Source organism: Diospyros lotus, chromosome 8, assembly GCF_014633365.1.
Source record: "Diospyros lotus cultivar Yz01 chromosome 8, ASM1463336v1, whole genome shotgun sequence".
Classification (NCBI taxonomy): Eukaryota; Viridiplantae; Streptophyta; class Magnoliopsida; order Ericales; family Ebenaceae; genus Diospyros; species Diospyros lotus.
The window spans coordinates 35,410,755-35,435,989 of record NC_068345.1 but is presented as its reverse complement, the minus strand read 5'-3'; the positions used below and the strand labels follow the sequence as shown (position 1 = coordinate 35,435,989).

The following is a 25,235-nucleotide window of genomic DNA, read 5'->3' as shown; positions in this document are numbered from 1 at the left end:
TGTGTGGCAGCCGATTTATATCATTAGTTAATTAAATTAATAATTTGTCAAAATCAGCATGTCTCCATCTCATAGTATTGTTATCATTATCGTTCTCATCACCTTACCCATAAGAGTAACATTTACTTTTATCTCAATTATCAAATCATAATAAATAGACTCTTTTAAACATTATCATTGGGCTCTATTAAATTATAACCCAACCCCTCCACCGGTTTCCCTTCTCAGTGACTCTTTCTTGAGTTTGATTTTTAATTTTCTTAATCATAATAGTTTCATATAAATTAACAATAAATTTATGCATGTCACATCAGTTTATGATAATTATTTCTCAAATTTATTTATAAATATAATATTTTCTTTGAGTAAATTGTAAAAATTATTCAAAAAATTTGGTGAAATTATAATAAAGTTTTTGACCTTTGAGAAATAGTAAAAACCAACTTAATTACCAAAAAAAAAACTAAATAACCATTTTACCCTTAAATTTTTTTCTCTCTCATATGACATAAAAAAATAAAAGAAAAACAATTTATTGTTACCGAGACCATTCAAAGAGAGAAAAAGTGAACCCACGTAGAGAGGAAATTACAATAATTTAAGTTTGATTTATAGGTTCATTCGTGATCAATTTTTTTAATAAATAAAAGATAAAGAGACTTTTATATTATTGTCATCTATGTTAAACCTTTATTGTTGTTATATGTATTTTCTGCATCACCCCGCATGGGCCAGACTCGGTCCGATAGACCGGCCCAATCACCCAAGGCCAAGAAGGCCCGGACGACCTCGTCAAGGAAGGTCCAGCCTCCACCAAAGATTCGAAACTCGTAAAGCGAGCATATGGCGAGCTCCCGGTAATCCCCCAACGAGCTCGGAGCAATCGACTAACGAGCTCCTGAAATATCCTCCAGATCGCTGGCCCATCCAGGTTGCTGGCCTAAAACCTCCAGCTCGCATGAGCGGCAAAGCTACTGAGAAGTCAGAGGTAGGGTCCGATCACTTTATCTGTAACAGCCCATGCCCCTCGTAATGAGGATCCCACTCCCGGTCTTGCGAAGGCAGTAAGAACTGTTTGTCCCCCATTATACAAACACTGTATTTTTATATATTATCTAGATTGTAAAAGCCCCTCAAGATAAATGTGAATGAAAGAGACCATGAGGGGCAAAGAGGAGAGGAAAAAATAATAATCAGATATCGCCACTCTGGGAGAATAAGATGGCGGCCGTGGACTAGGCATCGTTCTGGCCGAACCACGTAAAAGATTCTGGTGTACACGCTTGGAACTGTGGGGGAGGGGTTTTCTTCCTTCCTTCTCGATATTTTTGGATTGACTCACCGCGACCCAAAACGAATCACGGTCGGCCGAAATCAAACGTCGACAATTGTCAAACCATTTCATTGTTCCATTAGATCCTTTTAAATCTAAAATGATTGTCCAAAATTGAACGGACATTAAATCTAAATTATCTAGATTTGTTGTAGATGAATCCAGATAATCCACAATGCACTTAGATTTATCTCAAATAAATTATTTATAACTATCATTTATTCTGTCTCTTGTTATTGTTTATGATATTTAGATCATTTTAGATTTAGAATAGTTATTTACATTTGAAATACTCATCAAAATTTAGAAATTAAAATATTATTATTATCTATCGTCATTGTTGTTCAAAAGAAGTGAAAGATTTAATAAAGAAGTGAAAGATTTAATAAAGATTTAGAAATTTATTATCGTTAGACTTTTATTTGGGACCCGAGATATTTAACTCATAATAATTCATTATTTTCTCTCTTTTTTTTTTTATTTATTCATTGTTTTCCTTTGTCGATGAGTCATGGAGAAGGGAGGTCGGCGGCGAGATGCGACCGGCTGCATCGGGCGCTGTGCGACTGCCACCAGCGAGTCCCTGAGGGTCCACCGCGGGAGGCGGCCTGTCGCCACCTGAACCGGTCTCTGGCGGAGTGCCTGGTGGACTTGATCTGCCCCGCGGAGTCTGAGGCCGTCCGGAGCCTCTGTTCCAGCGGCGGCACCGCTCTCAAGCGCTCTCAGTGCCAACGAGCCCAGCTCTCCCTCGCCGTCTGCCTCTCTTCTCACCAAACCCAACCCTGAGCCCTGAACCCTGTCCCCCCCCCCCCCCTCCCCGCTTGATTATATTCAAAACCCTACACCGAATCCCCTGTCGCTCTCGTGACCGCTCGCACTTGTGCTTTTTAGGTAATTGCTATCCATTCAATCATGTTAATCAATCAGAGAAAAAGTTTGCAGTGGGCCTAATTGTAATCGAATCGGGAATGCTACTATTTCCGGATTTTCTTTGTTCTTTTTAAGTTATTGTACTGGATTTTGCACTAGAATGACGTGATACTGAGATTGTTGGAATTATGTAAGTGCGTTGTTGGTCTTCTTTTTCCTCATTTGTTTTTCGATGGCAGAGTGGCGAAGTCTAGTAAGTCTGTAGGCGCTATTTTGGTTAAATACTTTTTTATACTTTTTCTAATTATATAGACTATAGCATTGCTTTCATACTTGTGCATGTTAGGGGCCAATTACTGCAATACTAAAAATGTTCATGGCTTTCCGATTTGTTTTTATCCCTGTTGAATTCTAAAAGATCAGCTGCTTATGTTGTTATAATCTTTTGCTAATGGTTTGGTATTAACTGGGTTCATCCGAGCCACCTGCAGCAATTAGACTAGGCTTCTTTGGATTTAAACTGTAATACCTGCATGCCCGCATAATAGATATATGCATTGCATGCATATGCTGATATGCAAATGCATAATTATCCTTGTTGGTCTATTTGAAGTTTCATGAATTTGTTAAAAGAAATTGTAGAGGGAAGAAAATCATGGCATTTGTAAAAAGGTTCCTAAAATATTTCCCTGGTTTCCTAGGATAATGCAGCCCACGTCCTGTTTTGTATGGGAAGGTTGTTCATGTCTGTCTACTATAAAAAGGCCTGCGAATGAAATTGAAGAAGACCAAAAAAAAAAGACAAAAAAAAGAAGGGCAACAATCTTCTCAATTTCTCCCCCAAACTAATTCTCCTAGATCTGACTGGTGGTATATCAGAAAAGCTCATTATGCAGCTAGGAGCCTGTACATCTCACTGCACTAGGGATCACTGCTGTTTTGCGACAATTTCACAAATGTGAAATCAGTGGCAGCTGATGCTCACAAAAGTCAGATGAAGTGGATGCTACTAGCGAACAAATTCCACCACCAGAAGAGCATTTCACGATGCAGCAATACCTGAGGTTTCTGACATGTCCACAGATGTAGAGGCTTGCAGAGCAGCTGGCTTTAGTTGTAGTGCACTCAACACTCAATGTTGAATTTGCTGTTAGGCTTCAACCAGGTTGGAAGTCACCTCACTTGCTAATCTATTGAAGGAATGTACTACCACACATGAAGGGTACAAAAGGGAGTTAGTTCTTGGCTGCAGTCACTATAGAGGTGATCTGATTGCCACACATGGTTGTTATTGCCTCTAGAAGAGCCCCAGTCATTGCAGGCAGCGTAATATTGGAACAAGTGGCAAAACGCATGAGTGCTTTGCCATGCCAAAGGCTGCTGATTTTTACCGGTGTTTTGGTCCTTCACTCTTCTATCTTCTGAAAATTGTCAATGCTCCTAGTTTGGCAAGATACATGGTCCAGAATTTGTCAAGTTGATGGAAGGAGACGAGATGCCCATGAACACGTTGTATTATTTATGGATAACTTAAGTCTCCACACTGTAGAAAAAACTTGAGGCTTGGGGAATTCTCCAAGCCCCTTTTGGGCAAAGGTCTGAAAGCATATACATGCTATGCAAACCTCCTAGTCGGATCAGCTTATTTGTGGATTCTTTGGTAAAGAAGATACATTCAAATTTTTTCTATGTGGAGGAAAGATTGAACACTCTACACCTCATTAGAGAAACTGGACCTAGGGAAGATGTGCTACATATATTTGGAAGTTTCATGAGAAGGTAGGAGATATTCAAGACTCCTTATTAGAGGATAAGTTGGTAAAAAATCTGTACTGGGGTGATGATCCCTTAACTGAATAGTATAAATTTAGGGCAAGGATAGACCGATTTTCATGTATAGTATAAATTTGTACTAATAATAACCTTGGCCAAGTAGGCTTAGATTCTGGATCCTATATACGACTTTGTTGTCTGGATATAAGATGTAAAATTCATGTTTGATCATCGTCTTATTCATCTGGTAATATTATTTGCACATGATTAATCCAGATTACTTTACCCTTCTTGTGCTGGATTATTTATGTTGTAAGTGTGCCTGTACATACATAGACAGTATATGTATTCCTATATATTTGTGTGCAATGCATCTTCTTTGCCCTATTTTCTTTTATTATAGCACCTGAACTCTTTAAAATATAGTTGATCTGGTCAAATACTAAAACCTTGTTTTTTTTTTTTTTTTTTTCACAAAAGTGATTTTTACAATAGCAAAAATTTTAACGAAATGGCAAATGGGCACTTATGCAATGATGGATAATCTTTGTCTTTAAGCAACTCGTTTCTGCCAGCAACTCATGTTGTATACCTTATTCAATAACATAACACCACGCCCAGTATCATACAATCATTAGATGACACACGTCTCCTTTTTGAGTAAACAATCTAATTCCAATCAACAAATTATTTCAACAGGAGCTTGCAGAAACATCACATTACACTAGCTAGAAAACCTTTCTCTGTCATGAGGAGCAGAATAATCGATGTTTGGGCCAATGGGAATAATCCCATGAGGATTGATGCCAGTATGGCTCAAATAGTAATGCCGCTTGATATGTTGCATGTTGACTGTGCTACTTATGCCAGGCATTTGGTATATGTCTTTGGTGTAGTTGAACAGGTTTGGGTACTCCCGTAGCAGCTTCTTGTTGCACTTGAAGTGAACTACATAAACCTGCATTCTCCGAATAAATCATAAAAGAATGATTAGATAGCGTTTACCTTCGTGAAATGGTGAGATAAAAGCTTGTTATGTTGTTGAAGATAAATCATAAAACATCCTTACCTCATCAAATCTTATAAGCGTTGTGAACACCCGGATATCAGATTCAGTAATTGTGTTCCCACACAAGTAACGCTGCTTGCCTAGAATCTCCTCGCATCTGTCCAAAGCCTCAAATAATTTCTTTGCAGCCTGTAGACAAAATATTGAGCCTTATTGTATTCTGGGGAGTTTGTTGCATGAAATTCAGCTCGTTAACAATTTTTATTTATACTTTTATCTTCTGCAAAGCTCTTATAACTCGTATTGTATGTGTCTTTTAAAGAATAAACAGCATGCAAAATTTTTACCTCTTCATAGGGCTCTTGCTGTGTGGCAAACCCGCATTTATAAACACCAATATTGATCCCCTCAAATGTCCACTCATTGGTCTCATTGATCAGGGCTTGCAAGTGAGGAGGGTAAAGGTCCAGGGCTGCATTCTCTGCTACTTCATTGAATTCAGCATTAAACATGCGGATTATCTCTGAACTTTCGTTATTTACAATTGTTTTCAGCTCCTTATCCCACAGAACCTACGAACAAGCATAAATCCATCACATGGTCCAAGATTATCAAGCATTTATAGAATTATATTAACTATATATGACTGCATACAGGAACCGAGTATCTTCCAGAATAGTTTGGATTTGCAAGCTCATACAACTCTCTTATGCTCTTTGCCCCGTTTATAGGGTCTGGTTCAGCTCCTGGTTCCTCTGTATCTGAGGCAGGAAAAACCCATCCCATGTGATCCTCACCATCCTTTGTTCTCCCAAATTTATATTTGACCGACTGAGACAAGAAGGAATACACAAAGAATTGAGTAAGGATAAAAAGTTGTATCCAACATTAGACAGGAAAAATGGCATCTCCAGCGCATGAGACTTCACTTTGTGAGAGTCGGTGGAGGGTCACTTTTTGCAAAGAGCCATGTCCATAATTCCAACCCTTGATCTTTTTGGTTACAAAGGAGTAATTTTTACCGTTTTCATTAAAACTTTGCTCAAATGGAACTTAAATGAAGAACTTACAGTGAAACCGATGGCTTTCTCAAGTCCTTTGAGTTTGAGGAGGGCAAGGCACCTGGATGCCCAGGGACATGCATATGATACATACAGATGGTATCTTCCAGCTTCGGCTGGGAAAGAAGAATTTGCGTCTCTTGAAATGAAGTTGCGGAACGCTGTAGGAACCGGCACAAAGGCACCAGATTTAGCCATGGCTTGCTGAAGAATTGAACAATCTCGAGATTCAGTATGACTTATTTTCCATAAGAATTCTCTCTACGCTCAAAGTCTTGAAGGTATTAGTCCTCCTTACAGCCATTTCCAAACCCAGAGAACTTAAACATCATCACATCTTGTAAGATGGATTCTAGACACAAAGTATATCTTGTTGGGGCACAACTCTCTTAGTAGAACTGTTTAGCAAAAGAGGTAAGCGAACACTTAAGGAAAATTTCCTCAGAAAATAGTCATGTATAGAAATGATTGATGAACTGGAAATCATGTAGCTGATCCAAACTAGTACAATTAATACTCAGTAGATAACAAGAGAGGTTCTTGTTCCGCTCTGCAAAAGTTCAAATTATGGGGAAAAAAATAGCTTGACCACATGATGAAGCATGCTTGGCAGATTCATCAATACTTCCCCAATATATATACTTGTTCAATCAAAGTGGACAATCAGAGGCAATACTTGTAAGAAGAGTATTAAAACAAAACGCTTCGTCTCTTTGCCATGTTTTATTAATTTAGTCTTGGGATTTTACGTTTATCTTTGTTTAGGCGAAAATAGTCAAAATACGACAGCTCGAGAACATCAATCAATTACTCAAGAGGAGACAGGAGATTACAAGTGATCCATAGCAACAAACTGTCGCGAAAATCCAGCAGAATGAAAAACACAGCCAGCCCATTGACACCCAGGAAGAATCTCAAATCAAAATACAGAAAACTCAGCTCTAACTGGCCACTTCCTCCATCCACAGAGTACAAAAAGCATTCAAAACCTAGAAGAGAGCTTACGGTGAAAAAGGGTGCCGAAAGCAGCAGCGGCAGAATCAGTAGTGAATGATACGGAAAATACCTTGAAAGAGAGTTGGAGGATATCTGTATCTGTCTCAAGGATTGTGTCTCCGCTTGGATTACTCACCGATTTGATCTGGACGGGAAAATGCTATTTATGTCTTGTGTTCATAGACTTTTCTCTTCACAAAATTACGCGCAGACCCTTGGAAGTTTTCTCCTATTACATCCTCTCCTTCCTTTTAGTATGAGAAATTACATTTTCTTCCCCTACTTTTAAAATATATCATCCAACTAACCCCCCCGGTCTGAACATCAGTGTCGTTTTTTGTTTTCCAGATCAACAATACCCTTTGTTGGTCAATTGTATTGCGTATACGATTGTTTCATGATACGTTTTATATACCCTTACAGTCATTTACATATTTGTCCTTATTAGAAGTATGTAAATACAAGTTATACATTTGTGTTTCTTTAATCATAACAGAATTAATTAATAACAAATATTTAAACTTAAAAAAATAAGATATAATAAATATATATTACCTACAAAATAAGTGTATTTTAATCTTGATATTATGATTATCCCCCATAAAAAAAAGACATCAATAAATTACACTATTTTTAATCTGGTGAGAATCGAAACGCCCAACTATTAGTATTGTCATACAATATCATAAGCTCTTATCTTTTAAATAATGAAACTTAATATATGATAGAAAATTTTATTAACTTTAAGAATAAAAGTTCATGTGGCTATCCCTTAAAAGACAACAAATCCTTCCAAAAACTTGTTGATTTGGGAACAAAATAAAAGTAAGAGACAGTACAAGAACCCAATAATACAACAACATAAATAGTATAAAAAATGAACAGAAAGGAAGAATAATGAATTTCGTGACTTACAAGTGTAGCAAAGGGTTGTTTTTATAGTTGAAAAAATGTGAACGTTAGGAGAGATAATTGGTAGCTAGAGACTGAATGGATAAGAAGAAGATAAGATACGGTGATCAATGTAAGAGTAAAATGATAAGAAGAAGTGAATTTGTCAACAAAAACTCAATCTCTCTCTCAAATGTAAGGTTATAAAAAGAAAAAGAAGCTCAAACAAAAAATTACAATGTGCAATCTAACTCATATGCAATGGGGGAATTTCGTCAATTTTATGGAGAAAAATTATCAATTTTACCTTAAATTGACCCAATTTCATGCATGCAAGGTAAAATTTTATAATAATTTTTATCAATTCAAATAGACTCAATGTATATAAAAAAAAAATAAAAATAAAAACTTTTTATCCAATGTGGATCAAAGACTTTATAAATCATTTGAAACACCATTTGATTTACAACATTTGTTGCTTTGAAGCTTCAAGCACGAAGCCAGAAAGACGCCTAAAAAACCAACCCAGAGATTTTTCTCATTTGATGGCTAGAATAGATCATCCAACATGCAACGACACTGCTGAGGATGAGTAGATTCAACGTCTATATCAAGTTCATCTCATGAATGCGTGCAGTTAGAATTTAAAACTGGCTTGTAACTATCGTCAAAATATCTTTATTATATTGCAAAAAAGATTGTGTCTTGTTCAATTATTCTATGGGAATCATCCTTTATCCGACGTGGGTACCGGTTGATTGCTCTTTCTATATATATCTCAGGAAGCCCCAAGAGATCTTCTTTCAGACTGGCAGAATAGAAAAGGTTGATTGATGGGTCTTAGGTGGCAAAATATATAGATAAATATAAGAAGGTCGGTTCCGGATCTGGTGGGTTGGATGAAATCATGATCGCCCTTCTTTTAATCAATAAATAGAGAAAGATAAGGCTTTGGCCCAATTATTTGACACAGGATAAAGGAAGGAAACTCATTGCCATTGGTGATGAGATCTTTCTTCTTCAAGTTTCAGATCCAGAGCGTAGCCACTGCATTTGGGCTGATTCTGCTGCACCAAACCCACCCTTCTCAATCTCTTCTCCCTCACCTTTCCTTCAAGGTAATCATTTCTTGCTTCGATATCTCATCAGTATGTGTTTCTGGAAATCATTTTCTTGATCTTTGATGTTGTCAACGAGCTGTGTTTCGTTTGGATATGTGTTGTTGTGGATGATTTATGAATTGTAATCATCTTCTTGGGTGAATCGATTTATGTCCTTGGAGCTGAAGTGTTTTCCCAAATCAATAAATAGGAGAGTTCGTGATTGCTTTCAACAAGCTGTTTGCGGATGAATCTGCTCGCTCGCTCCCTATGTTACAGTACATGTTTCTGTAACATTCTAGTTTCGGATCTAGGGTTTATATCGGGGAAAGGAAACGAAGGGAAAAAATGAGTACTCTTGTGTACATGTCAAACAGCATAGCCCTAGTGATTCTTCTGTTGGGTCTCGTCTGTGACTTGAATTTTTTTCTCGATATTGAAATCTGAATCCATTATTATGGGACATTTATGCTACTTTTGGAACTAGGGTTTTTGAAGGGAAAATCAATGCTCTTGTGTACATGTTAAAAAGAACATAGCCTTAGTGATTCATCTTTTAGATTTCATCCATAGCTTGAATGCCTGTGGGAAGGAAGTTGTGCTAATTTGTCCAGTGTTACATACTTCAGCACACTACTTTCGGGGTTTGTACTGCCGTTCGCAACATGTCAGAATCTGCAGTGAAGCCTCCAACAACTTTCCGTCACAAAATTTCAAGAGACCCGAATTCTCCTTTCCCAGCAGAAGCCGGGAGATACCATCTGTATCTATCGTATGCTTGTCCCTGGGCATCCAGGTGCCTTACACTGCTGAAGCTCAAAGGACTTGAGAAAGCCATCAGTTTCACAGTAAGTAGTTATAACCCTAAGCTACTACTTCCTATTGCTTCATACAGCTTTTGTTTTTACTTAACTTTCACGTATTCTCTTGCATCTCAGGCTGTGAAACCCAAATGGGGAAAAATAAAAGAACCCGATGAAGTCATGGGCTGGGTATTTCCTACCTCAGAAACAGAGGAACCGGGAGCTCAGCCCGACCCTTTGAATGGAGCAAAAAGTATAAGAGAAATATATGAGCTCGCCGTTCCAAACTATTCTGGAAGAAATTCTGTTCCTGTATGTTTTGATTTATAATTATTGTAATTTTGATCTTTCCTCTTGGTAAAATTTCCCTTCTATGCTCAAGTTTCTGATGCTATATGATATATTTGAACTTGTTTATAGGTTCTCTGGGATAAGAAGCTCAAAACAGTTGTGAATAATGAGAGTGGAGACATAATCCGCATGTTTAATTCTGAATTCAACGACATAGCAGAGAATCCAGAGTTGGACCTCTATCCTCCTCACTTGCGCGCTCAGATTGATGAGATTAGTGATTGGATGTTTGATACAATAAATAGGGGTGTTTATAAAAGTGGTTTTGCCACAGAGCAAGGGCCTCACGAAGAGGTAAACCTAAATCAATTGTTATTAAAACTGGAGTGGTCATCAAACTGGCCGAGGTACTCGTTTATTGGTTTGAATTGCTGATTTAGAAATGCATATATAAAAATATAATAGTGTTAATGTTAGGTTATATAAATATGTTATTGGCAAATATCAATGTTCAAAAAAATTAAAATAACATAAAAACAAAAATCACTAATTAATTGTTCAAACACAAAAATGCTAATTAAGATGTTCGAATCCCACTGACCGTACATGCAAATAGAGGTTCATATACATCATTAGTGATGGAGGCAAAGCTAATGGAGATGGAGATGGCTTTTGGCAAGAGACTGTGGATTTGAAGCTAAGAGTTTGCACTTATCAGAGATTGGGGATTTTGAGAAAAGGAAGAAGTTGGGCTATTTCAATCTTCACCTCTTTTTTTGCACAAAAACTAATTTGCTCCTTTATTAATGAAAAGAGATCTTTCAAAATTATGGGTCATTTGGTACTGCTTCACAAAACTGGCCAGTTGTGACTAGTTTTGACCGGTTTATTCACATCTCCAACCTTTTTCCTGTACTAGAACTGCTTGGTGACTGGTTGAAGTCCAACTGGCAGGTCCAGTCTGGTTTTGATCGCCATGCCCAAATCTTTTTTAAATGCGGCCTTTGACTAGTGTTTGAAGAATGAATTTATCTTTGTTTCTGCAGGCTGTGAAGGCTTTGTTTGAGGCTTTGGACAAATGTGAAGAGATACTAAGCAAACAGCGATACTTAGTTGGGAACACTTTTACTGAAGCAGATGTCCGGTTGTTTGTCACCCTTATCAGATTCGACGAGGTAAGGATTTTGGTTTCAAAAGAAAGACGTGTGTGTTTTAATATTGGCCCATGTCATGTTGCTATCCTCTACCCATCAACAGAATTGGTTTGATGGATATGTTATATAGAAACTGCTTTAGTAATTTCTTTTAGCTCCTTAAATCTCTTCATGGATTGATATTTCATGTTTGCTTCATAATGGCTACACTGCTGCGATTTTGTGTTTCTATCAGGGCAAAGTTCATTCAAATAGTTATTTAGTTATTGTTCAGTTTTAATACAAAAGCAACTGTTCTTCATGAGTGAACTATGTTGGTGGTAGTTGGGGGAAATTAATTCCCTACAATCAACTCAGAATGGGGCTTAGACACATTCATGTTGATCAGCCTGATAGATCTCCCCCTGTAAGCAGAAACACTCTGAACCTTTTGCCGAGTACTCGTGGCTTGGGCCAGACAAATTCCAGCAAATAAGAAATATGTTCTCTCGATAGCTGTTACAGCCTCAATTCCTGATCTGAAATCTCCCAGTTATTTTTATCTTGGTTTGAATTCCAAGAATCTTTATCTTTTAGTTCAAAACAGCTGCCATGCCTGGTTCCTAGCTGAGATGAGGACCGTCTAACTCTTCTTTCAACTTAATTCTCCATGCAGGTTTACGCGTTTCACTTCAAGTGCAACAAGAAACTGATTCGCGAGTACCCAAACCTGTTCAATTACACTAAAGACATCTACCAAATTCCCGGCATCAGTAGCGCAGTCAACATGCAGCATATCAAGCGGCATTACTATGGAAGCCACCCCAACGTCAACCCCCTTGGGATCATTCCTATTGGCCCCAACATCGACTACTCTGCTCCTCATGACAGGGACAGGTTTTCCAACTAGAACCATGCTTTCTTCTGCAGGTTCCGAAATAATGTTGCTTCTTGTCTGGATTGCGTGTCCTATGTCTCGGTATGGCTAACCGAGCAAGTTGCGGCGTAATGATGTTTGTTGTTTTGGCCTTTTGTTTGGTTATCTCAAAGAGGCCTTAGAAGGTCTCCCTTTTGATGTGTGACTTGGCCATAATAAGGAGGCTTTCTGGCATCTGTAGGATGTCACTGTGGATAACCATGCATGCAGTTTGCTGCTGCTGAGAGCTTTTATGTATTGAGTTTACCACAATAATCACGCGAGTCTTGTATTTTATTTGGCTTTCATTTGAGTTCCATTTGGCTACCAAGTGCAAGAATGCAACAATATATCCAGAGTACCAAGTTCAGGATAGTGTGTTTATCAACCAAAATGTACTTTCAAGTTGAAGAAAACCATCTTTTGTAACAACAAACAAATAACATAACTGGAAATGGCAATGGCAGTGCCAGCAGAGACAAGATTTGCATCCAACTAGGTTGTGTGTGTTAAATATAGTATCTTTATTTTTTAAGGTTAAATCGAAGATAATAGTTATATAGTCAAAAATATCATCATTAACTAATACTATTCTGTTAACAAATAGCCAAACTTACTAAAACCGTACACGATTTTTAATAACGTTTTCGAATTTGTCTAAAAAATTATAATTGCAAAGTTTCTTCTTTCTACATATATTGTCTTGTGTTTATCTAAATAATAATAGAAATTTTTAATCCATAGCAAGGGGTTAGTACGAGAGATTTTTTAAATCCATTTTAATGTCTTTAGACAATGATAATTCCGTCATCAATTGATGAGTGGTTAATTTGGCTCTATTTATAAAAACTTAATGATTTATTTAATTAATTTTTAAAGTTTAGCAACACTTCACTCTATAACGAATTTACAAATCTTTCCCGCTAATCCCTTGTTATGGATTAAAAGTGGGTAAAACATGCTATTAAATTTTTATAAACGGGGTTACTTTTTTTTTTTTTTTTTTTTAATTTGGGAATGTTCTATTTTTTGCGAAGTTAAAAGTTACTTTTAGTTAGAAAAAAAAAAAAAAAAGAACCCTAATCAATAATTTATGGGCAATGGACACTTGAAAAATATCATAATAATAATTTTAAAATACCTATTAACCATTAAATAATGTATCTCATGACTTAATTAATTTTTAAAGGTAAAATTTTAAGGAATTTTATCACATTATCACTAAGTCAATTACATTTTAATAATATTTTTTCTAGATATGTATTCACGCTTCTAATCATTTGTGTCTTTATATAAAAATGGGTGAAAACAAATGTATCATAATTTGGTGTGTATCAATCACTATTATTTTAGATTTTAGAAATTATCTTTCTTTTTAAAAAAAAAATAACAAAATTTTAAATTTATCATTAAACTTTAAAATAGACAAAATAAGTTACTAAACTTTTATAAATGGAACCATATTAACCAATCGTTGATTGTGTCTAACTTTCCATTTTAGTGCAATTAGATGTAATTAACGATTGGTTAATATGGACTATTTATAAAAATTTAATAGCTTATTTAGTTTATTTTAAAATTTAATAATCAAATTTATCATTTCACCTTTCATTTGAACTATATTTTGAAAGTATTTGCCATCATCTTAAACATAAAATTTTGAAAGGGCATTTTAGTCCTTTTATATCTATAATAATATAAAATTTTGAAAGGGCATTTTAGTCCTTTGCTTTGAGCAAAACTTTACTCTTTGGTACATCAGAAATGGTAGGAGTTACGTTTTGAAGCCTCACAAACAAACCCCCGACAAGAAGCATCAAGGTATGCACATCAGTGTGTGTTCTTTGGTTCCCTCTTCCGATCTTGCAGTTCTCTTCCTTCCCGCTTCGATATTTTCCATATGGGTTGTGAAGAATTAGGTTTAGTTTCATTTTCCAGTTCGGAAAATTGAGGTTGATTATCTGGTGATTCTTCGTTGACCTCGTTTTTAATAATTCACTGCTGTTTGCGGAGCTTCGATCAATGTTTTAATGAACTTCAATTCTCAAGTCGGATTGTTTGTTGTCTTTACCCCCTTCTTGTTGATTCACCAGTTCAACATAAAAGCAAAAGAGACTGTGGATAGGCTTGTGTATAAGATAATTGTAACTGATAGTGATTTGGATTCAGTTTTTTTTTTTTTGTCCCCACCTCTCCCCCCCACCCCCACCCAACCACCAGGGTAATTTGATTGTTTCTTCTGGAGGTCAGAAAAGTATGTCTTGCACTTGTTCAGCAGCTGAACAACTCGGCTAGGATAGGCTTGTAAAGGAGAGGATAAGCACTAGTCTTGTAGGCAAGGCAACATGGACATCTGAACACCTCAGAGTCAAACTTAAATAGGAAATTCTAGGGTTGTGTGACTCGAAAACTTGAGATGCAAATTCCTCGTGACATGCCAATTGAACAGATTATTCAGTGTCAGGAGTCCAGCCTAAGTGGAGAGAATCTTGTTTCTATCTTGTCCGGAATGGATTCTTGTCTGGGTTGTCCTTATCCCTGGCAGAAACTTTCTCCTGGTGGGCTGGTGGATTGGACTACATTGCTCTATATGCTTAGGGTTCTGCGGGATGGCAATGGGTCCCCAGTTACCCATTGAAAATTAGAACAAGTATAAATATTGAGATATAGGCATGAGGTTTATTTGAAAATTTGTCAAAACAAGTATATAACTGGGTAAATGGGCTACCCATTACAATCCCTTTCTGTCACATGGTATTGACTTTGCTCCACACTTCATACTTAACTAGCATCAGCAACCTAGCTCAGAACATGCTTTGTCTCCATCCTTTTCTAGTCTAGACTCTAGTTGCTCTGGTTTTCATCTCTCGTTCACCACCACTTTGTTCTTTTGTATAATTGTTCTTAGCAGTTTGCATATGCTTGATTGATTTGCAGAGATAAATTTAAAAATTTACTATCCCCCGAGTTTGTATTGCATTGAAATCTTCCCAGTGCTGACTTCTGGATTCTGGAATTCTGTGTCTTCTAACTTAAGTTGGACGTTTTTCATATTTTCTGATCTACTGCGTTATAATGTGCTTTAGGGCCTGTTTGTTGCAGCTTAAAAGTTGCAATTTTTAGCTTCTAGCTTCAAAAAAGTTGGGATATAGTGTTTGTTTTAGTTTATAGAATTTTAACTTATAACTTTTACTAGCTTTTGGAAGGGGTAGAAGTTGGCTTTTTCAAAGCTGAGGTACCCCAGCTTTTACAACTTCTGCTTAAATGATTATATTTTTGTGACAATTTTGCCCTTATTTTTAACAAAGAATTACTCTTTTGTCTACACAATCATGGATTTTTCTTTTCCGCTGTCATCTCCATTTTCAAATCTCTTTCTCTCTCTCGCCATCTTCCTCTCTCTCTATACTCTAATTAATTTTTTTATAATACTTGAAACTTATACATATACACTAATTAATTTTTAAATTATCATTCTATAACTACTAAAGGTATTATGGACAATTATACAAAAATAAGTTATTTTACAGCTTATGGTATCAAACACCACAATTAATTAACTATAACTTCTAAGAAGTTGTAGCAAACAGGTTCACAACTTATTCTAGGTTTTAGAAGCTATAATCTAAAAAGCTAGAAGCTATAATTTCTTTAATTAAGTTGCAATAAATGGGGCCTTAATATGCATCTTCCATCCATAACTGGATTTTTATTGTGTTATATTTTCAGTACACTGCTGTGATGGCTCGCTCTGCACTGGATGAGATGTCAGAATCTGGTGCCTTTATGAGAACTCCTTCAACATTTCGTAATTTTATTTCACGAGACCAAAATTCTAGTTTCCCAGCGGAAGCTGGCAGATATCATCTGTATATTTCATATGCTTGCCCCTGGGCTTCCAGGTGCCTTGCATACTTGAAAATTAAAGGTCTCGACAGAGCCATCAGTTTCACAGTAAGATGTTCAATAAGTTCCTTTAGCTGGAAAAAAAATGTGTAGCTTTTCTTAATTTTGTGTATGCCATCACATTCTCAGTCAGTAAAATCCAAATGGGGGAGAACGAAAGATACTGATGAACATATGGGATGGGTCTTTCCTGCCTCAGATACCGAGGAACCGGGAGCTGAACCTGACCCTTTGAATGGTGCAAAAAGTATAAGAGAACTGTATGAGCTTGCAAGCACAAACTATTCTGGGAAATATACAGTTCCTGTATGTGCTAATTATCAGCATTAATGAATGGTCTTTCTCTTGATACAAGTTGTTTTTGTTCTTGTATTTCTCGGACTACATGAATTTATGCTTGCTCACAGGTTCTCTGGGATAAGAAACTCAAAACTATAGTCAACAACGAGAGTTCAGATATAATCCGGATGTTCAACACTGAATTCAATGATATAGCAGATAATGCCGCCCTGGATCTTTTTCCTCCTCACTTGCAATCTCAGATAAATGAGATTAATGAATTCATATATAAGGGGATAAATAATGGGGTTTATAAATGTGGGTTTGCTAAGAAGCAAGAGCCATATGAAGAGGTAAATATTTCTTTATTGTTGTTGTTGTTGCGTCTCCTTCTTGGGTTTTACAGTTAAGACCTGTCCAAAAAGCCAACCTCATGGTCTTCAGTGTATCTTTCCCAAGATACTGTTTTCTTTATGGCTTTGTTATTCCCTTTTGCAGGCTGTGAAGGAATTATACGATGCTTTGGACAAATGTGAGGAGATATTGGGCAAGCAACGGTACTTATGCGGCAACACAATTTCTGAAGCAGATATCCGATTGTTTGTCACCCTTATAAGATTTGATGAGGTATGTAACTGTTCTAAAAGTGGCCCATGATTTGTCCTTTATATCATCTGTTGGACCAAGCGGAAGACTCAACAAGTCAGAATCTCAAACATATTCGGTAGAACAAGAAGCATAACAGAAACCATTAGCAACCAACACATAAACCCTAGACAGAAATAAAAGAGCTGAAAAGCAAAACGAGGACACAAGAAATTTACCGTTGTTCACCCGAAATGGGCTACGTCCACGTTGAGCTCAGTAAGGAAGAGCTCACTGCACTATATCGAGTAGGGTTACAAGAATACGAATAAGTAAACTGTACATCAATGGTTCTTCTAACAAAACAGCCTCACAATCTCCAAATACAGATTAGAAGCAAACCTAAGAACCAGAGATTATAACAAGAAGAGTAGTCTATATAGAGATAAACAGAGCTTACTCAAAGCGAAAAACCCTAACCCGATAATCCCCTTCTTTCTCTTTTCTTTCTTCGATCTTTCTGTGTTGTTCACCATCCCGAGGCATTGTACCATTTATATGAGATTTGAGCAGCTGGGATTGAGGTTGATAAAGGCAGCATCGATGGTCCTTAGATAATCGTAGAACACGATTAACAGCAAAGGCAGAGAGGACAATCGAGAGAGGCATCGGGCAGAGCAAGGACAATCAAGGGGCGTCGGGTATCAGAAGGCGCCTTTAGGTTGCAAGCTGGCCATCTATCAGCCGTCCACATGGACTGCTGAGGTTGCCTAAAATGCCCTCCAAAAGACGACAGCGTTTTGATGCTTCACCCACAACATCATCCTAGCTGATAATTCTTCTCGCTTTCCTTTTTCTTGACAAATGTTCAATTTTTCTTCAAGGAAAATTATGTGCCTATAGATTTTTATACAAAAATTGCCATCAAAATGATGTGGTGTTGGCAATATTGCAATTATAAATCATTGTGATGGCTTTTTTGTCTCCTATTTAGTGAATATAAGGAGTCCGCATGATATTGGTTAGGTTCTCTATATAAAAGACCTATTTGTATATGGTTGTTCTTTGTTCAAAATATTTAGAGTGCTTGCGTCTCTTAGCAAAATGAAAAATATCAAAAGTAGGGATGAGCTTCAAAACGTTTGTCTTCACAAATTTTACTGAAACATGCCCTTGAATTTTCCTTGTTTTTTGTTGGAGGGGATGGGAAGGGTAGTCATAAATTCATATTTCAGGGCAAGATTCAGTGCTAGTTATTGTTTGCATTAGTCAGGTGTGTAATGGCGCTTGGTGATTAGCATATTAAGCACCGACCAGTAAAGTCCTTACCATTGTTTGAGAGAGAGAGTCCTGCAATATAAACATTTTTCACGATTACTTAAAAAAAAAAAAGGCATAAATGTTAAGCATATGACTTCTGGTAAAAAATGTGAAAAAAGGAGCCTTCATTCCACCTCCATCTGCCATTGGAAGCATAACAAAATAGTTTTAAGTATTTCATCTATATTGTCAATAATTATCAGTAATGATAAAATTCAGCATCTCAAAACAAAAAGAAAAAGGGGGTATGAAATATATTACAGTCCTGTTCTAAATTCTGCTGTGGAGACCTTATATGTCAGCATCTTGTGCACCAAAACAATATATGGTGTTGCTGAGCAAATCGAGTTAATTATCTTGCAGGTTTATGCAGTTCACTTCAAGTGTAACAAGAAGCTCTTGCATGAGTTCCGTAACTTGTTCAATTACTCCAAGGACATATACCAAATTCCCGGCATAAGTAGCACAGTGAAAATGGATCATATAAAGCGGCACTACTATGGAAGCCATCCTTCCATCAACCCCTATGGCATTGTTCCTATCGGCCCAAACATCGACTATTCTGCTCCGCATGACAGAGGTAGGTTTTCCAAATAGAATGATGGATCTGCAAGTTCTAAACCAAGTGTTGTGTTGTTTGACTTCTGAGAGCATGCTTGTGTAACTGGTGGAGAAGTAGTTGCATAATGCGAGAAGGTGTCAATGAATCCTGAGGGATGGATGTTCGCAATTATGGCTGATTGCTTGGTTTTCTCATACAGTAGTTATGTAGCATATTGATAATGGCGGTTGGTAGCATCATTCTCAGCTGATTAGCTTGATTGATGTAAGATAGCATATATTCTCAAGAATGTTAAGATTATGAAATCTAAGATATTGTAACTTTATCTATGAAGGAAACCCTTTTTAAGTTTTTGATTTTGGTCAATCTAGGAAGGAAACCCTTGTTGTCTGGATTGCAAGTTCTATGTCTGGGTATGGCAAACCGAGCAAGTTGCGGCTAAATGTTGTTTGTTGTTTTCGTCTTTGTTTGGTTATCTCAAAGAGGCCTTAGAAGCTCTCCCTTTTGATGTGAGACTTGCCTATAATAAGGAGGCTTTCTGGCATCTATAGCATGTCACTGTGGATAACCATGCATGGAGCCTGCTGCTGCTGAGAGCTTTTATGTATGAGTTTACCACAATAATCACACGAGTCTTGTATTTCATTTCGCTTTCATTTGAGTTCCATTTGGCTACCAAGGGCAAGAATGCAACAATATATCCACAGTTAGACAACAATAAGCTACTGGTTCAGGATAGTATGTTTATCAACCAAAATGTGCTTTCAAGTTGAAGAAAACCTTCTTTTGTAACAACAAACAAATAACATAACTGGAAATGGCAATGGCAGTGCCAGAGACAAGATCTGCATCCAACTAGGTTGTGTGTGTGTTTTTTAAATATAGTATTATAGCATATCACATGTTTAATTTAGTAAATAAATCAAACAAATTATGAAATCTTTATTTTTTAAGGTTAAATCGAAGATAATAGTTACATACTCAAAAATATCTTCATTAACTATACTATACTGTTAACCAATTCCCAAACTTATTGAAGCTGTACACGATTTTTAATAACGTTTTCTAATTTGTCTAAACAATTATAATTCCAAAGTTTCTTCTTCTACATATATTGTCTTGTATTTATCTAAATAATAAAAAAAAATTCTAATCTATAGTAAGGGGTTAGTATGAGAGATTTTTTAAATTTATTTTAGAATGAAGTGTCAAATTTATCATTAAGTTTTAAAATAGGTCAAATAAGTTAATAAAATTTATCCTTTATTTGTTAAGTCAAAAGGATGAAAAGAATGACATTTTACGTTGTCAATAAGAGGTGAAAATTTTGCTCAATTTTTGGAAAAAGAAGATCAAAAATCATTTTCTATCTTAGGTGGTGGTTGGGAATCGGGATCAGACAAAACAAAGTTCTAAACTTTTACCCTTTCGTGCATCAGAAATGGTAGGAGTTACGTTTTGAAGCCTCGCAAACAGACCCCCGACAAGTAGCATCAAGGCGTGCACATCAGTGGGTGTTCTTTGGTTCGCTCTTCCGATCTTGCAGTTCTCTTCCTTCCCACTTCGATATTTTCCATATGGGTTGTGAAGAATTAGGTTTAGTTTCATTTTGCAGTCCGGAAAATTTAGGTTCATTATCTGGTGATTCTTCGTTGACCTCGTTTTTAATAATTCACTGTTGTTTGCGGAGCTTCGATCAATGTTTTAACGAACTTCAATTCTCAAGTCGGATTGTTTGTTGTCTTTATCGCCTTCTTGTTGATTCACCAGTTCAACATAAAAGCAAAAGAGACTGTGGATAGGCTTGTGTATAAGATAATTGTAACTGATAGTGATTTGGATTCAGTTTTTTTTCTTCTTCTTTTTTTTTGTCTGCCCCCCCCCCCCCCCCCCCCCCCCCCCCCCACCACCACCACAGGGTAATTTGATTGTTTCTTCTGGAGATCAGAAAAGTATGTCTTGCACTTGTTCAGCAGCTGAGCAACTCGGCTAGGATAGGCTTGTAAAGGAGAGGATAAGCACTAGTCTTGTAGACAAGGCAACATGGACATCTGAACACCTCGGAGTCAAACTTAAATTGGAAATTCTAGGGTTGTGTGACTCGAAAACTTGAGATGCAAATTCCTCAGGACATGCCAATTGAACAGATTATTCAGTGTCAGGAGTCCAGCCTAAGTGGAGAGAATCTTGTTTCTGTCTTGTCCGGAATGGATTCTTGTCCGGGTTGTCCTTATCCCTGGCAGAAACTTTCGCCTGGTAGGCTGGTGGATTGGATTATATTGCTCTATATACTTAGTTCTGTGGGATGGCAATGGGTCCCCAGTTACCCATTGAAAATTAGAACAAGTATAAATATTGAGATATAGGCATAAGGTTTATTTGAAAATTTGTTTAAACAAGTATATAAATGGGTAAATGGGCTACCCATTACAATCCCTTTCTGTCACATGGTATTGACTTTGCTCCACACTTCATACTTAACTCGCATCAGCAACCTAGCTCAGAACATGCTTTGTCTCCGTCCTTTTCTAGTCTAGACTCTAGTTGCTCTGGTTTTCATCTCTGTTCACCACCCCTTTGTTCTTTTGTATAATTGTATATTGCTTTTCTTAGCTGTTTGTATATGCTTGATTGATTTGCAGAGATAAATTTAAAAATTTACTATCCCCCGAGTTTGTATTGCATAGAAATCTTCCCAGTCCTGACTTTTGGATTCTGGAATTCTGTGTCTTCTAACTTAAGTTGGACATTTTTCATATTTTCTGATCTGCTGCGTTATAATGTGCTTTAATATGCATCTTCCATCCATAACTGAATTTTTATTGTGTTATATTTTCAGTACACTGCTGTGGTGGCTCGCTCTGCACTGGATGAGATGTCAGAATCTGGTGCCTTTATGAGAACTCCTTCAACATTTCGTAATTTTATTTCACGAGATCAAAATTCTAGTTTCCCAGCCGAAGCTGGTAGATATCATCTGTATATTTCATATGCTTGCCCCTGGGCTTCCAGGTGCCTTGCATACTTGAAAATTAAAGGTCTCGACAGAGCCATCAGTTTCACAGTAAGTTGTTCAATAAGTTCCTTTAGCTGGAAAAAAATTTGTATCTTTTCTTAATTTTGTGCATGCCATCACATTCTCAGTCAGTAAAATCCAAATGGGGGAGAACGAAAGATACTGATGAACATATGGGATGGGTCTTTCCTGCCTCAGATACCGAGGAACCGGGTGCTGAACCCGACCCTTTGAATGGTGCAAAAAGTATAAGAGAACTGTATGAGCTTGCAAGCACAAACTATTCTGGGAAATATACAGTTCCTGTATGTGCTAATTCATCACCATTATGAATGGTCTTTCTCTTGATACAAGTTATTTCCCATGCTTGTATTTCTCAGACTACATGAATTTATGCTTGCTCACAGGTTCTCTGGGATAAGAAACTCAAAACTATAGTCAACAACGAGAGTTCAGATATAATCCGGATGTTCAACACTGAATTCAATGATATAGCAGATAATGCAGCCCTGGATCTTTTTCCTCCTTACTTGCAATCTCAGATAAATGAGATTAATGACTTTATATATGAGGGGATAAATAATGGGGTTTATAAATGTGGGTTTGCTAAGAAGCAAGATCCATATGAAGAGGTAAATATTTCTTCTTCTTCTTCTTCTTCTTCTTCTTCTTATCATTATTATTATTGTTGTTGTTGTTGTTGCGGCTCCTTATTGGGTTTTATAGTTAAGACCTGTATCTTTCCCAAGATATTGTTTTCTTTATGGGTTTGTTATTACCTTTTGCAGGCTGTGAAGGAATTATATGATGCTTTGGACAAATGTGAGGAGATATTAGGCAAGCAACGGTACTTATGCGGCAACACAATTTCTGAAGCAGATATCCGATTGTTTGTCACCCTTATAAGATTTGATGAGGTATGTAACTGTTCTAAAAGTGGCCCATGAGGAGATATTCAGTGGCAGTTATTGTTTGCTTTAGTCAGGTGTGTAATGGCGCTTGGTGATTAGCATATTAATCACTGACCAGTAAAGTCCTTACAATTTATCATTGTTTGAGATAGAGAGTTCTGCAATATAAACATTTTTCACGATTACTTGAAAAAAGGCATAAATGTTAAGCATATGACTTTCTGGTAAAAAATGTGAAAAAAAAGGAGCCTTCCTTCCACCTCCATTTGCCATTGGAAGTATAACAAAATAGTTTTTAAGTATTTCATCTATATTGTCAATAATTATTGGTGATGATAAAATTCAGGATCTCAAACTAAAAAGAAAAAAAAAAGGGGGGGGGGGGGGGGGGGGGGGTGTGGCTGCTTAGAGTATGAAATATATTACAGTCCTGTTCTAAATTCGGCTGTGGAGCCCTTATATGTCAGTATCTTGTGCTTGTGCCCAAAACATTAACAATATATGGCGTCGCTGAGCAAATCGAGTTAATTATCTCGCAGGTTTATGCTGTTCACTTCAAGTGTAACAAGAAGCTCTTGCATGAGTTCCATAACTTGTTCAATTACTCCAAGGACATATACCAAATTCCCGGCATAAGTAGCACAGTGAAAATGGATCACATAAAGCGAAGTTACTATGGAAGCCATCCTTCCATCAACCCCTATGGCATTGTTCCTATCGGCCCAAACATAGACTATTCTGCTCCACATGACAGAGGTAGGTTTTCCAAATAGAATGATGGATCTGCAAGTTCTAAACCAAGTGTTTTGTTGTTTGATTTCTGAGGGCATGCTTGTGTAACTGGTGGAGAAGTAGTTGCATAATGAGAAAAGGTGTCAACGAATCCTGAGGGTTGAATGTTCACAATTATGGCTGATTGCTTGGTTTTCTCCTACAGTATTTATGTAGCAGCATATTGATAATGGCGGTTGGTGGCATCATTCTCAGCTGATTAGCTTGACTGATGTAAGATAGCAGCATATATCTTACATAATAAATTAGTGAAGAAAACCCTTATAAGTTTTTGATTTTGGTCAATTTAGTCTCTGAAATTTTTTTAGGTTCAAATTTACTCTTGAATTTTGCAAATGATTTAATTGGAGGGTGAATTTGAGCAAAACACTAGCATTTTTAGGGCAAAGCGAATAAAAAATTAGTATCCCCATAATATGTCTAGTCACTAGAATAATAAATTTTATATTTATGATATTATTATTTCATACCCAATTACTGAAAAAAAATACATTAAATATGATATAATGTATTACCATTTACCATTTTTTACAAGTTAAAAAACTTTGTGAAATATAATCACATTGTGCTCTACATATTTGGCATAATTATATGGAATGTTTCTGATATTTTGAAAAATATATGAAATTATTTATAAAAAATACTTCTGAGAGGACAAAAAGTTTTATGTAATTTTTAAAATATACATAATAAATTAGTGAAGTGAAATGTTGGATCGTTTATTCCAGAAGAAAAGAGAAGAGGCTATTGAATTTCCCAGTAGTGAGTAAAGCATCTCAATTTTGTTTGTCGCTTTCTGGGGGTACCCACCCCTATACAGACAGCTCATCTCCTCACATGTATGTAATGTAACCGACAATTTTTAGAAATTTAGAAATCCCGTTTACTGGCCCACTTGGAAAAGAGCCGTTGCAAACTTGAACGTTACGCCTTCCGCCAGCTAATGAAGCGATTTTATAAATTCCACTTCCACGCATATATGAATGCTAAACCCATTCTCGAAGCTTCATCGTCAAACAGAAGAAGGTCCAACAACACAGTCTCTCTCTCTCTCTCTCTCTCTCTCTCTACATTATAAAATATTAGAGAAGCATTAATTTCCAGGATCTGAAGAAGAAGAAAAGGGAGGAGGAGATGGGTATGGTTGTGGTGATCTCGCTGCCTCTAATCCTCTTCTCGCTAGTGCTTGGTTTTGGGTGTTACTTTCTGGGAAGAGCCAAAGGAAGGCAGGAGGTGTACAGCCATGCTCAGGTTTTCGGGGAGCCAACGCCGCCGCCGGGAACCGCCGACGCCGCCGCTGCCCCAACCCATCTCAAGCAGCACGATCCAGCCATCGTGTGAACAACCCAGAAGAAGATTTTTGATGTAGAGGGCGTGAAAATCTATACATGTGTGTGTGTGAGTGAATTTTGTTGATGGATTGTGTTCCTTTCAATTGCTCTGCCCTGCGCAGCAGATAAAGGGGGATGCTATGAATTGGTATTCTGAGTAATAAATAAGCAAAATCTTCGTTTGTTTTAAATGTAATTAATATATTTTCTCAGCACCTTGATCGAACCAAGACTTGCAATTTCGGAATCTCCAAGTCTAATCTTCAATTTTCCTTTGGAATGAATGCATCTTAATTTCTTAAATTAAATCAAGTTTCTTTTGTGGGATAACGTTATAGTTTTTAAACCTAGGTACTG

The 25,235-nt window shown here is 36.8% G+C and overlaps 6 protein-coding genes across 20 annotated transcripts; 5 read left to right on the top strand and 1 right to left on the bottom strand.

The window, feature by feature from the left end:
- Positions 1-1,807: 1,807 nt before the first annotated feature.
- LOC127808049 (uncharacterized) lies at positions 1,808-4,251 on the top strand. Its single transcript, XM_052346370.1, has 2 exons — positions 1,808-2,224; positions 2,905-4,251. The coding sequence occupies exon 1, from the start codon at positions 1,838-1,840 to the stop codon at positions 2,117-2,119; it is 282 nt and encodes a 93-aa protein (XP_052202330.1). The 5' UTR covers positions 1,808-1,837; the 3' UTR covers positions 2,120-2,224; positions 2,905-4,251.
- Positions 4,252-4,541: 290 nt separating this feature from the next.
- LOC127808047 (uncharacterized) lies at positions 4,542-7,239 on the bottom strand. Of its 7 annotated transcripts, XM_052346362.1 has the most exons (7): positions 7,113-7,235; positions 6,880-7,035; positions 6,056-6,250; positions 5,640-5,816; positions 5,333-5,557; positions 5,046-5,174; positions 4,542-4,934 (listed from the first exon to the last, which is right to left on the bottom strand). In XM_052346362.1, exons 2-7 carry the CDS (start codon positions 6,940-6,942, stop codon positions 4,701-4,703), a joined length of 1,023 nt encoding a protein of 340 aa, XP_052202322.1. In that variant the 5' UTR covers positions 6,943-7,035; positions 7,113-7,235; the 3' UTR covers positions 4,542-4,700. The 7 variants fall into 7 exon arrangements, with proteins under 7 accessions (XP_052202322.1, XP_052202324.1, XP_052202325.1 ...); XM_052346364.1 differs by lacking the exon at positions 6,880-7,035 and having other exon boundaries at positions 7,113-7,239; XM_052346365.1 differs by lacking the exon at positions 6,880-7,035 and having other exon boundaries at positions 7,052-7,200.
- A 1,434-nt stretch (positions 7,240-8,673) lies between these two features.
- On the top strand, positions 8,674-12,484 carry LOC127808402 (uncharacterized). Its single transcript, XM_052346929.1, has 6 exons — positions 8,674-9,051; positions 9,663-9,881; positions 9,972-10,148; positions 10,257-10,481; positions 11,174-11,302; positions 11,937-12,484. The coding sequence occupies exons 1-6, from the start codon at positions 8,938-8,940 to the stop codon at positions 12,168-12,170; spliced, it is 1,098 nt and encodes a 365-aa protein (XP_052202889.1). The 5' UTR covers positions 8,674-8,937; the 3' UTR covers positions 12,171-12,484.
- A 1,427-nt stretch (positions 12,485-13,911) lies between these two features.
- LOC127808079 (uncharacterized) lies at positions 13,912-19,194 on the top strand. 3 transcript variants are annotated; one of them, XM_052346435.1, is made up of 6 exons: positions 13,912-13,997; positions 15,906-16,130; positions 16,212-16,388; positions 16,490-16,714; positions 16,860-16,988; positions 18,630-19,194. In XM_052346435.1, exons 2-6 carry the CDS (start codon positions 15,918-15,920, stop codon positions 18,861-18,863), a joined length of 978 nt encoding a protein of 325 aa, XP_052202395.1. In that variant the 5' UTR covers positions 13,912-13,997; positions 15,906-15,917; the 3' UTR covers positions 18,864-19,194. The 3 variants fall into 3 exon arrangements, with proteins under 3 accessions (XP_052202395.1, XP_052202394.1, XP_052202396.1); XM_052346434.1 differs by having other exon boundaries at positions 13,992-14,140; XM_052346436.1 differs by having other exon boundaries at positions 13,994-14,128.
- On the top strand, positions 13,998-23,817 carry LOC127808078 (uncharacterized). 7 transcript variants are annotated; one of them, XM_052346426.1, is made up of 6 exons: positions 13,998-14,044; positions 21,668-21,892; positions 21,973-22,149; positions 22,252-22,476; positions 22,633-22,761; positions 23,295-23,817. In XM_052346426.1, the coding sequence occupies exons 1-6, from the start codon at positions 14,000-14,002 to the stop codon at positions 23,526-23,528; spliced, it is 1,035 nt and encodes a 344-aa protein (XP_052202386.1). In that variant the 5' UTR covers positions 13,998-13,999; the 3' UTR covers positions 23,529-23,817. The 7 variants fall into 7 exon arrangements, with proteins under 7 accessions (XP_052202386.1, XP_052202388.1, XP_052202392.1 ...); XM_052346428.1 differs by lacking the exon at positions 13,998-14,044 and adding an exon at positions 20,194-20,352; XM_052346432.1 differs by lacking the exon at positions 13,998-14,044 and adding an exon at positions 20,198-20,338.
- Positions 23,818-24,518: 701 nt separating this feature from the next.
- On the top strand, positions 24,519-25,108 carry LOC127808080 (uncharacterized). The gene has a single exon (XM_052346437.1). The coding sequence runs from the start codon at positions 24,682-24,684 to the stop codon at positions 24,886-24,888; it is 207 nt and encodes a 68-aa protein (XP_052202397.1). The 5' UTR covers positions 24,519-24,681; the 3' UTR covers positions 24,889-25,108.
- The last annotated feature ends 127 nt before the right edge of the window (positions 25,109-25,235 follow it).

Excerpts from the sequence above, each read along its gene's own strand:
- LOC127808049 (XM_052346370.1), top strand. The coding sequence starts at position 1,838 with ATGAGTCATGGAGAAGGGAGGTCGGCGGCGAGATGCGACCGGCTGCAT.
- LOC127808047 (XM_052346362.1), bottom strand. The coding sequence starts at position 6,942 with ATGGGCTGGCTGTGTTTTTCATTCTGCTGGATTTTCGCGACAGTTTGT. Across the intron at positions 6,251-6,879 it reads TTTGTTGCTATGGATCACTT|CAAGCCATGGCTAAATCTGG; the intron begins GTAATCTCCTGT and ends TCAATTCTTCAG. Across the intron at positions 5,175-5,332 it reads AGCAAGAGCCCTATGAAGAG|GCTGCAAAGAAATTATTTGA; the intron begins GTAAAAATTTTG and ends TTTTGTCTACAG.
- LOC127808402 (XM_052346929.1), top strand. The coding sequence starts at position 8,938 with ATGAGATCTTTCTTCTTCAAGTTTCAGATCCAGAGCGTAGCCACTGCA. Across the intron at positions 10,149-10,256 it reads CTGGAAGAAATTCTGTTCCT|GTTCTCTGGGATAAGAAGCT; the intron begins GTATGTTTTGAT and ends ACTTGTTTATAG. Across the intron at positions 11,303-11,936 it reads CCCTTATCAGATTCGACGAG|GTTTACGCGTTTCACTTCAA; the intron begins GTAAGGATTTTG and ends TTCTCCATGCAG.
- LOC127808078 (XM_052346426.1), top strand. The coding sequence starts at position 14,000 with ATGCACATCAGTGTGTGTTCTTTGGTTCCCTCTTCCGATCTTGCA. Across the intron at positions 22,150-22,251 it reads CTGGGAAATATACAGTTCCT|GTTCTCTGGGATAAGAAACT; the intron begins GTATGTGCTAAT and ends GCTTGCTCACAG. Across the intron at positions 22,762-23,294 it reads CCCTTATAAGATTTGATGAG|GTTTATGCTGTTCACTTCAA; the intron begins GTATGTAACTGT and ends ATTATCTCGCAG.
- LOC127808079 (XM_052346435.1), top strand. The coding sequence starts at position 15,918 with ATGGCTCGCTCTGCACTGGATGAGATGTCAGAATCTGGTGCCTTTATG. Across the intron at positions 16,131-16,211 it reads ACAGAGCCATCAGTTTCACA|TCAGTAAAATCCAAATGGGG; the intron begins GTAAGATGTTCA and ends TCACATTCTCAG. Across the intron at positions 16,989-18,629 it reads CCCTTATAAGATTTGATGAG|GTTTATGCAGTTCACTTCAA; the intron begins GTATGTAACTGT and ends ATTATCTTGCAG.
- LOC127808080 (XM_052346437.1), top strand. The coding sequence starts at position 24,682 with ATGGGTATGGTTGTGGTGATCTCGCTGCCTCTAATCCTCTTCTCGCTA.